The 12,260-nt window shown below is 33.4% G+C and overlaps 1 protein-coding gene across 20 annotated transcripts in view; it reads right to left on the reverse strand.

Moving 5' to 3' along the window:
* ADGRL3 (adhesion G protein-coupled receptor L3) overlaps positions 1-12,260 on the reverse strand; it is a 492,209-nt gene that overhangs the window by 66,248 nt on the left and 413,701 nt on the right. For all 20 annotated transcript variants that reach the window (XM_088020841.1, XM_088020848.1, XM_088020839.1 and 17 more), the window contains 2 exons: positions 2,532-2,598; positions 701-792 (listed from right to left, as the gene is read on the reverse strand). In XM_088020841.1, the coding sequence (XP_087876967.1) occupies positions 701-792; positions 2,532-2,598 (159 nt within the window). The remainder of the gene's footprint in view (positions 1-700; positions 793-2,531; positions 2,599-12,260) is intronic.

Below are 12,260 nucleotides of genomic sequence, written 5' to 3' on the forward strand. Positions count from 1 at the left end.
GGGCTTTCTGAGCATAGAAAAAACAGAATTTGGGTTAAAGGACAAACTTTGGAACTTGAAAGATGGCTGAGTAGATAGCAAGAGACTTTTGGAGTGATTTACCTCCCAGGAGGGAAACGTTAACATTTCAAAGGGGGCTAAAGCCTGGAGCCCTGTATTTATACACCATAGGATTTTACATCAGGGAGTTGTGTTTTCTCTCCCTCTCTCAGAAGGAGAGGAGGGAAGCTGTATAAGAGCTCCTCTACAAATGCCCAGATCAATAATCTTGGGGGTTTCTCTCCTGTGGTGGAAAATCTCCCTTTTAGTACTTGCAGGTGGCACCATCTGACTCTCTTCACAGTGCTCCTGAGGGGGAGATGGAGTGTTGGAACAGATATGGTTATTGCTCCAAGAAACAACAGTCTGCCCAGATACAGATACTTTGTATTTGCTTTCAGGACAAAATACATAAATGTACATATTAAAAACTTAGCATGTTGCAAATCAGAGTGTAGGGGGAAAAGTTTTTTTGAAGACAGCTTCATTCTACTGAATGAAGATCAAGTCATCTCAACAGTCAATAGATGATCTTTTCAGCAAAGACAACACATTGATCCTCTTCATTTTGTCACAAGATTTTAGTAGAATTAAGAGTCGGGATAATTTAGGGTACCAAAATTAGGTTGGCTAAAGAGAACAAAAAAGAAAAATCACTTACTTGATATTATCAAGGCAGCCCGATTCAGGTTTCAGAATGGCAGTATGATGAAACATTTTATATAGAGCAATCCCAAGGAAGATTACATTAAGCTGGAATGTAAAAAGTACTGTTATGTAGCATAACTGGAATATAAGAAAAAAAGGAAGTGTATTCTCCATAACAGATGAGTTGTTCTGGGAAATTAGATCTCACTATACTTATAAAGGAACTTGATCACAGATGATTGCCTAGTATTTTAGTAAAGGCAAGAAGCTACTTTAGGGAATTGGGATACCAACGAGTTACAAAGCACTATTATGACAAAATACGTACAAATACAAAATCAGCAGCAGTTGGAATGATGCCGTGGAAATTGTAAAGCAACTCAAAGCCAAGTATATGTTTAAAAAATATATATACAGGTGTGTTACTCTTTCTACCGTCTGAACAAAGCCCTGAATTTGTTGTTTAGGGATATATTTTGAAATGCTATGTTACAAAATCATAAATACTAAAATCAATATATTTTTGAATAGCTAGATCAAAAGGATTATAAAATGGTGGTTAATTCTAATGCTGCAACAAACTAGGATTAAAGTCCCGGAAACCCAAGACAGTATCAGTGTCTGTCTTGTCAGTGGAAGCAGAGAGAGAACAGGACTTAAAACAAAAAGTTCCAGTATGAATTCTATATATCACATATATGTAAACTGTATAGAAAACCACATATTGAATTGCCCTTTGTGACCTGGTTTGTTTATATGTTCCAAAATTTAGGATTGGTAGGGACTAGGAAAATCCAATTATAAGTCCTACTGACGTTCTCTCAATAATACAGTTCTATAATCCTTTCTCAAATCCAAAAAGTTTGAAAAATGAGAGTTTTAAAAAATTCATTGAGTGGCCAAAAAAGCCTAACCTTAACTAAACCCATTTGGTGGGAAAACCTGATTTGCACCGACATAAGGTCTTCTGTCTTTATTCCACTTGCTCCTACTTTTCCAATTTTTTTTTCTGTTGAATTATTACTGTGTTTGGATTCAGAGTCCTGCCTAGTCCCTACTGTGAGTATTGGCTGATGTGTTTGATTTTGGGCAACTGCTTATTCTCAACAAGGAATATTATATAATATGCAATACATGTACCATATTATCTTTCTAAAGTCTGAAAACTTTCTGAATTCTAAAATATACCTGCTTCAAGGGATTTCAGATAGTGAATTGTAGATCTATATCTTATTCAAAATCAAGAGGCCATTTTATTTTAAAAAATGGAGAACAATTTGTATTATAAAGCGATGACTACATAAATAATAATACCAAAATTAGGATAAGTAATTCATATGTGAAATAATCAAGACATTATGCATCTAAAAATACAAAAGGAAGTATGGGTACAGAATGTTTGCTTAACTAATTTGTGCCATTCTCAAGTGAAATGTTTTTGGATTTTAAAGTTTTCGAGATGTTTATAAAAAACAAAACTGGAAGGAATAGTAAGGTATAATGCCGCATTTCCAAATTCCGATTCCATTCATAATTCAAATTATCCAAATGAAAAAGAAAGGAAATATACTGTTGTGAAACTTGGGATCATCACTGTTTAAAAACCTACAGAACCAAATGACTTTTGTGAGATCAGGCTGTTTTCTTTGGCAACATTTTTGATTAAGTATTTCACAATATAAAAGTAGATTAGAATGAGTGTCTAATTGCTTGAGTTATAATAGGGTCAGATAAGTAGATGCTTTGCCCCAAATTATCTATGTGAATCAAAGGTAGGCAATGCAAGGATCGCGGAAGTTTTAGTTCTTGACCTGGGAAACACATAGTTAATGAGGCGTTCTTACCATAATTATCAAGGTCGCTGGTCCTATAAAGCTCCAAATGAAGTAGGTGTCAAGTCGGAGCCAACATCTGCAATGAAACACAAGGGAGAAAAGGCATTCAAGGACTGGCTGTGGGACATACATCAAGAGTGAGCGAGTGACAGAGAAGAATGTGAACTGCAAAGCATTCCACTGGGAGACAGGAAATATTACATTGCTTGTTCATTTAAATGCTGAATTATGTGCCCAATTTCTGACAGCACTATTGATGGAGTAAGATAATTACCCCTGGAGGAAGCACGGAAAAAAATGGCACTAGGCCTATTTGCTAAGGCCTTTTGTGTCTGTCATAGAAACCTTAGGGAAAAAAAAAAGGAAAAGAGAGAAAAAAGCCATACATACAGCCATTAAGTCGAGTAGCTTTAAGCTATCCTTTTCTCTCCAATTATGGTGCTACATAACCTGTCTATCAGCTGTCAGGCAAAGTGACATTTTCCTGTCAAGAAGATCTGAGGAAATTCAGTACAAAGAAGAAATAAATTTGGTATCAGAAGATTGAAGTTTAATTAGGTTGGGCAGCCAACCTTTGAGAGTTCTTGAGTCTTACAAAGTGCATTGTTACTCCCAGTGCTTCCAAGGTTGCAAATGATCCTGAGCATCCCGTGAAGTTGATTCATGACCCAAAAGTAAATTATTAATCACTTAATTTCAGTTACATTTAATACTCCCCCAATTCTTAAAGCCTCTGGGAAATTACATTTTCATTCTTCAGGATGACAGGAAGACAAAATGGAAGTGACTAGTTATGAGCAAGATTAATGTAAATTTTGAACAAATCACATTTGATGTTAAAACTCGTATCTTGAATTATTTGCCATTTTGCTATATTTGAGGCATAAGTAAAAAAGAAAACATCTCCAGTGGAAAATCGTCAAGAGTGGTTTTGCTAAGTGGCCTAAAACTGCGAATCCAAAGTACGTAAATACCTCTTGATTACTATGAAAACGTTACTTAAACCTCAGAATGAATGGAATACCAGAGACACCATGAAGAAAGGAACTTATCAATGTCCATCAGTAGAGGAATGGGTCAATAAAACGTCTTCTCTTCATAGGATGAAATGTTGTAAAACAGTTAAAAGGGAAGAGGTGGATCTTTATATGCCAATAGGATAGATCACGATAACAAAGTTTAGTGAAAAAGTAACACGAAGAATCTATGCCCTGTACCTTTGAACACTTTTGAATCACCCGGGTTTGAAAGGTATGGGTCCACTTATATGTGGGGTTTTTTCCCCAATAAATACAGTACAGTACTGTAAGTGTATTTTCTCTTCCTTAGGATTTTTTCTTTTTCTTTTTCTTTTTTTTAAAGATTTGGTTTACTTATTTGAGAGAGAGAGAAGAGTGAGAGAGAGAAAGTGCGAGGGAGTGGGAAGAGGGAGAGTGAGAGGCAGGCTCCCCACTGGGCAAGGAGCCCAACGACGCAGGGCTCTATCCGAGGACCCCGGGATCACGACCGGAGCCAAAGGCAGACGCTTAACAGACTGAGCCACTCAGGTGACCCGGATTTTCCTAATAATCTTTTGTTTTCTCTAGCTTATTTTAGTGTAAGGATACAGTATATATTATATATAACATACAAAATATATGCTAATCAACCTTTGATATTATTGGTAATGCTTCTGTCTGATCAATGGTAAGCTATTAGTAGTTAAGCTTTGGGTGGGGATCAAAAGTTAAATGGAGGTTTTGGACTGCATGGGGGTCAGCATTCGTAGCTGTTCAAGCTGTATATTTAAAATAATACTCATATTATTGATAGATACACATATGTAATTTTTTTAATTGAAAGGAAAAGAAATCAAACTCACGTTAGTGGTTGCCTCTCACATGACAGTAGGACTAAAAGTGGACCAAAGGGGCTTAACTATATGTTTTATTTTAATAATTACTGGAAGCAACATGCCAAAATGCAATAGCTTAACATCTGAGTGACAGAGGCAGTGATGTTTATTATGTTTTTCTTTTTACTTTTCTGTAACTCAATTTTTTTAAAAAAGGTTAAAATCTAAATCCTTAGGCAAAACAAAGATAACCATATATCCTGAAAAAAACAATTTTAAAACAACAAAATCTGACTTTCTTCTACTAAGTATATGTAAACTAACTTCAATAGAAGTATAATATCTGTACTCCAAAAAGAAACTGATTACAAGTTCACATTTTTTACATAGATGATTTTATTCAAGATATACATAATAATCCTATTTGAAAAAGTGTTACCAGGGAAGAAATCCATACTTAAACTATTAGCTATGAGTTTGAGTACTTATCTTCTTATTGGTCTGTTGTTCTAAAAATGTGGTCACGGAAAATAAAAGTGTGGTGCTGCCAATAAGCAGAGACAAATTGGAAAATTCAAGTTTGAAATATGAACATTATCTTCATGCTGACCATAGGCTAGCTTGTTATCATCCTAGTAAAGGTGTGTGTATGTGTGGAGTGAGTCCCTCTTGTTCTCAACAAAGACGGTATTTTCCCTCAAGATAAGAACAATAAAAGACAAAGCATGGACATTTTACCAGATTAAACACACATGCGTGTACATGTACACACGCACACACACGCAACAAGAATTCTGCTGAAATTATAACATGATAGGATACTAATAATAAATTTTAAAATGGCTGTTCCTAGCATAGCCCCTGTTCCTTTGTAGGTCAAACAAGCTTTTGGGAGCTCATCAGAGAAGTAAAACACATTTTCAGCAAATTCTTTTTAAAGGAAAATGTGCTTCTTCTGAAAAATGTTATTCTACAGGTTAAGTGCTTCTTATACAAATAATTTAAATTATATTATTAGAGAGTACCTTAGACTAGGTAGGGGATTTTAAAATGTTAAATAATCTCACCAAATGTGTTGTTAAAATAAAATAATGTTATTAAATTTTAGCCTTACAAAGCTTTACTTTTTTGAATACAGTTTCAGCAAATGCTTAGTTGGAAATAAACATGCTTTTGGCACAGTGATCTTTAAATGTGGAACTGAAATTACTTTAGAAGTTATTATTTTTTTTTATTTTTTTAAGAAAACGCTTCAATATCTATTTGGTATAATAGATTTAAGTTCCCTTTGGAATTGAACAGTATAAGAGGCAATATGAAACACTTCAAATGTACTGAGTAAATCATCCCTTCATGAGAGCTGCCTGGGCTTGACTATCTTCTGGAAGGCAGTGTGGCAAAATCCCTTTTCTAATTCGATTGCCATATGGCCATACCTGCTGTTGTTTTTGGCCACATGCTGGCTTTCTCAGAGCTTTCTATAGTTCCTCTCTTTCCATTAACTACCTTAAAAGTTTGCATGATTCCTGCTGAGTTCCCTGTGCCAATGTTGAAAGGATTCACCCTGGCTTGAAGGTAAAGCAGTATTATGTGGGGTGTTCATTACACACGTGGGCATATATATCCCACATCATGGTATTCTAGAAGTCTAGGCCATTCAATGTCAGTTGGATATAGTGAAAATGTACTGGTTAAGAGGAGACAAATGCTAGAGGACAACTTACTACACTAAGCCCAGTAAAGTCCAGCTTGCAAATGGCCAGACAGACCTGCTATTGAAGAATATAATTTATCTGAAAATTGCCTTTATCCACTAAGCAACATTTAATTTGTGAAATCATTAATTTTAATAGACCATTCTTGTTAATTTTTAAGATACATCAATTTCTTTTTTTAATGAGTCATATAAATATAATTTATAAAGTATGTTTATAGCCGTACTGTAACAAAAGAGAGGACTTGCAGTTGAAAAACAAGTACTTTCTAACCTTACTACATGCTTATTTGAAGTAATACTGAAAAATCTTAAAAGACCAGATATATTTTGGAATTCAAAGGAGTACTTGTCATATATCATAAGCCTTGACTTTTTTTCTCTCATTTGCCTAAATACAAAGATGTCATAAAAATTCTTTTTGTAGCATTTTTTCAAATTGTAAAAGCAACATATAATGTTATATATTTGATGAAGTCTTACGACATTAATTTAATATTCTAAAGAAACTGGTGAGGGGCGCCTGGGTGGCTCAGTCGGTTAAGCATCTGTCTTCGACTCAGGTCGTGATCCCAGGTTCTTGGGATCAAGCCCAGCATCAGGCTCCCTGCTCAGCGGGGAGCCTGCTTCTCCCTCTCCCTCTGCTGCTCCCCCTGTTTGTTCTCTCTCTCTCTCTTTGTAAAATAAATAAATGAAATCTTAAAAAAAAAAAAAGAACTGGTGCTAATCCATAAGGACATATTATTCTCTTCCAGAATTATTGTCTTCCAAAATCTAAGAAACATTATTGTATATTAAATAATAACATGTTGATATCTGGATCAGTCTTCCTCAAAAATGTCAGTTACCAATCCAGCAAGTACCACATTCATGTTTACTCAGAAAAGAGAAAAATAAAATAATGAAACAACTTAATTTCTAAAAACAGGACAACCGAAAACCATACTTCTAAAGCTTACTCTCTTCTATTAAACTACTCACCACTTTATTTTCATCAGTCATTTTAAAAATGTATGATTCTGTATTTAGAAAAATGGTAAACCAATTACCCAACATAAATAAATGACACTTAAAATCTATGTTTTACAATGCTTTTAGATGACAGTAACATTACCAGAGTGTAGTTTCTTATTCTAAGTTAGCATGTTTAATATAGTGCCATTAAAATGCTTCAGGACATTGTATTTTTGTCACCTGTTTAATTTGCTCTTCTCAAAGTAGACATCTGACTATTCACCAGTTTTTTGAAATAACGTAAGTTCACAATGGTGTTTGCTTCATTTTCTACAGGACCCTAAATCTCAGACTGAGCCATCCTTGGTGAGCCATCCTTGGTGAGTATTCATCCTGTAAACAATCTTTGGCTACTATTAGACCATAAAATTTACAAGGCTTAATTATATCAGGTTGTTTATGAGCATTTATATAATACATAACCTTTTTTTCTCCGTAACATATGCAGATCTCTTTATATTTCTACTACATATATCTGGGAAGATTGAGAGAGAAAAAAAGGAATAAAGAGAATTGGGGCCAAAAAAAAAACAAACAAGGAAGAGAAGAGGAAAAGGGACAAATATATACTTCAAGCATAGTAACTCCAGTTCTAAGCTTACTGCGTAATATGTCTGTTAGGTTCTTTTAGTGCCATTTTCATCACAGCACACTCATGCATCTAGTCTTGAAATACTTTGTGAGCAAGTACATGAACTGGAAAAAATATTGGCAGAGCGATGCAGGAATGGAGCGTGACCCGTGGTAGTCAAGACTAGCATTTGTGGTTCGGCTACAGTTTCGGATCTTAGAAATCAAAACTAGATTTCATTTTGCAGGTTATGTGCATTTTATATGCAGGTTATGTTGTCTTCATGTCCCCAATATGTTATTTTCTTTAAAAAGTAAGTTTTTCATTATTTCTTCAGCAAAATACATCCTACATTTTTATGGTGGACTACAATGGTTAGAAAAGCACTATCTGTTTTAATTTATTAATACTAAATGTTGGAATAATTCCCACAGTCCCATGTTGCTTAAATTAATAGAGGCAGCAGCATAAGAACTGTAATCAGAACTCTATAAATGGATGCTTTTAATACAACTTATTTTACAACTAAAACAATGTTGCTAATCATAAAGTTTGTATTCCTTCATCTGGATTAGCCAAATAAGAGTACCAGTAATAATAACAGTTCTAATTTAATAAATGTTTATATATGCCAGAGACTTTATACATATGCTTGCTTAAATATATTTACATATATATGCACAGACACATTCACATATGTATTTACTCACATATGCAAAAATTCATATTCTCAAACTTTGTAATAGTTTTGCAAGGTGTTTACATAACAACTGCCACATTATAGATTGGAAAATGAAACTCAGGAAAACTAAGTGACTTGCCCATAGCCACATGACTAATAATTAGTTGAGCCAAATTTTATCCTAGTCTACCTGACTCTGAAGTTCCTGGCGCTACTATGTGTTTCTCAAAGAAAACAATGAGTTACAGAATAAATAAAAGTTCTAGTTTTGCTGAAATTTATAAATTCTTAATGAGTAGAAGAGAAATTTATATGCTGCACAGAAAGCATAGACTGTTGAAACATTGCTCAAGTAAAAATATTCAATCTTTTAAAATATAAAGTCATCTCTTTGTAAGTTAGTAATTTTTAAGCAGTAATTTTAGTATTTTTAAGCAGTTTTATTGCAATATAATTTAAGCAGTAATTTTAGTATTTTTAAGCAGCTTTATTGCAATATAATTTATATATTATAAATCATCCATTTAAATATGCAATTTGATGTTTTTAGTCTATTTAAAAGTTGTAAAATTATCACCATAATCTAACTTTAGAATATTTTCATGGCACCAAAATGAAACCTTGTACCCACCTCAAGTCACTCCTCACTGTCTCTACCAAATTCACTCACAATGCCTTCCCTACCCACTCCCCAGTGCTAGGAACCACTATAATTTTCTCTCTAAATGTCTACCTGTTCTGGATGTTTTATATAAATGGGATCATACAATGTACAGTCTTTTATGACTGGATTCTTTCATTTAACATGATGTTTATATGGTATGATCATCTTGTAGCATGCATCAATACTTCATTTTCATTTCCAAATAATATTCTATCATACAGATATACCACATTTTGTTTATCTTTTCATCAAACGTTGGAGAAAGTATTCCCACTTTTTGGATAATATAAATAATAACACTCATATACAAGTTTTTGAATGAACCTAGATTTTCATTTTTCTTGGGTAAATACCTAGAATTACTGGGTCATATAATAACTATGGTTAGCATTTTGAATATCTGTCATACTGTTTCCCAAAGTAGCTAGCTACACAATTCTACATTGCCACTAGGAATATGTGGGGATTCTAATTCGTCCACATCTTCACCAACATATGTTATTATCTGTCTTTTTTTATTGTAACCTTCTAGTGGGCGGAGTTATGATACAAAGTGATGTCTAGATGTGGAAGTTATCATATTTCTTTGGTTCCAATAAGAACTTAAGACCAACATTCAACTTCAGGGCCAACATTTAACCACATTTTGTAAATAACAGGACAGCAATCCAGATGTTCTCTTAAATAGTTCTGGTATGGCCAACTCCTTAACAGAAAAGATTATTCTCAACCCCAAATTCTTATATATTATGATAATTTTATGCCCAGTCATAGGGTTCCCAAGTGATGAAATGATGACACAACAAACCATCAATCTCTTATACACATACACATAAATCATGCTCTTGGCCTTTAATAAAATAACATAGACACCCAGTATTCCCCACACACATAGTGAATAATCGTCTTGATATATGTTAGTGAAAAATTCTTCTTCGTTATCTATCCTATTTCCCTTGGTCAACCTAAAATCAAGGTAATAACATGTTCAGTAAGGTGGATGCTTCATATCAATGAAATGTTACAAGTGGGAACATTTTATAACATATAATAATATGCTTGGAGAACTACTCCAAATTAATATATAATTTCCTGTGAGTGGGTTGAAGTGCTTCGAAATTGTGAAACATATTAAATAAACATGCTGTGCATATAACTTGTAGATACTATCAAGTTCAATGTGTTTTGTTTGTTTGTTTAAGTAAATTCTACCTACGATGTGGGCCTGGAATTCATGGCCCCAAGATCAAGAGTCTCATGCTCTACTGACTGAGCCAGCCAGGTACCCCCAACAGGTTCAATGTTCTTTGGCTTGGCTCTTTCTTGAATAATACCATAATCTGGTATTTTAAAGAATCAATAATCACTTTTCTACCCAAATGATTATATTGGTTGAATAATGACGTGAAAATAAGAAACTGGGGTGGGGGAAGTGGGGGGCAGCTTTTAACTAGCAGAGGAGATCTTACCTTTTTTAGAGTTGTTCTTAAACTAGTGAGCTAGGGAGACAAAAATATGACTTAATAGATGACTTATAATAATTTTCAGATCATAAAATTTGATTTCAAATATTTTTAAGACCTTGGTTATGCTTCTAGTACTCAAGGATGTTCTGATTCATTATAACTGTTTATGACCTAATTGACATCTTTTGGAAACCCCTTACAAATTTTTAAGCCCATATTTTAAGTCTTGGGCTATTCCTCAAGCTTCACTCCTTTCCAGAGCCCTCCCTCCTCCTAGAAACTGCTCCCACTCCTTTTCCAATCTACCCATCACATTAACCACTCTTTTTTCCATTGTATACTTGGATTGTGAGGAAAGTGGTATAAACTATAAATGTGATGTTCTCTTTAAATAAAAATTAACTGTTAAAACGGTTTGCATTTTTTTGATAATATTGAGGTAATTAAAGTTTACATGAACTAATTAGTTTCAGGTCATAAAATTAAAGTATCTAGCACAGAATTTCTAAATCAGCCATGTTTAAAATATTGCTAAGTCAATGCCAGCTTTTATCTTCTGACAGTATCATTTACTGGATGGCTTCACTGAATGTGCATATGAATAAGAGTTTAAGAGAGACTAAGGGAAGATTAAAAAAACAGATAAAATTGAATAAATGCCCATTGTTAGTGCAATTTAGAACTGTGGTCCACTAGCTGTGAGTTTTTTTTTTTTATTATTATTTATATGATTGTACTGGTCTTCTAATCTAATTTTTTAAATGTCCAATTATTGTGACTAAATGTAATTCTAAATACATTCTCGAGATAATGTCAGTACAGATAAAAAGATTTGATTAAACAACATCAAAAAATAATAAAATTCTCTCACAAGCATTGCAAACTGACGGCAAACTAAGCAACTTCTCAAAATCAAATTATGTGTGCTTTGTGTGTATGTGTTTTGTACATATTAATCAGTTCAACAACCCTAAAATTTCATAGAAAAACACATCATAATCCATCAGTCGGATGGAATATGATAGTTACCACTCTCTGTATCAAAATAACATACAAAACTAATTTTATTTCTAATTTTATCTCCTACCATTGATATGAATCTCTGCTTTTTAGAATTGTAAGCTATTATTATTACTATTGTTAAAGGTTTCAGCGATAAAACCTCATTGTCAGTATAATAAAATATAATTAGATACATTAAGAGGAAAGAAAAGGGAAGAATGTTTATTATTATTTGGATTACTATAATATATATTCAATGGTTTATTCTAGATGTACTCTGAGTGGTTGAAACTGAAGTAAAAATTTAATAACAAAGTTCCAAAAATAAGTGAAATAGATTTCTAAGACATAAAAATTCATTGTATTGAGCTTAATAAGAATTTACAGAAAAGGGTTGAAAATATGTGTCTGAATTCTGGCTAATTCTAGTTTATTTAAGACTGTGGACATTATATATTTGTATTAAAAAATCAGTGTGGCATATAAGAAGGTAACACTGGCAAACAAACAAAAGAACAACAGCACAATCTGAGATAGATTTACATGAGAAAAAGTCATGAGATGAACAGGCAGTCAGGAATGCCATCAGAAGTCAAATAAAAGCAATCAACAATAGTAACAGAAACCAGAACAACAAAGACAGATTTGATAATAAGGAACAAGATATATAATTCTATATGCAGAAATCCTTCGAGTTGTGTAAAAATTCATTGTTTATATTTTTCTTTGAGAAGATATCTTGATTAAACTCCTGATGGAAAACATGATCTGTTAATTTCAGCTTCTCAAGC

The sequence above is a fragment of the Eumetopias jubatus genome, unplaced genomic scaffold (assembly GCF_037043125.1).
Source record: "Eumetopias jubatus isolate StellerSeaLion01/CBP00866 unplaced genomic scaffold, mEumJub1_p1.0 scaffold_2, whole genome shotgun sequence".
Taxonomy (NCBI): Eukaryota; Metazoa; Chordata; class Mammalia; order Carnivora; family Otariidae; genus Eumetopias; species Eumetopias jubatus.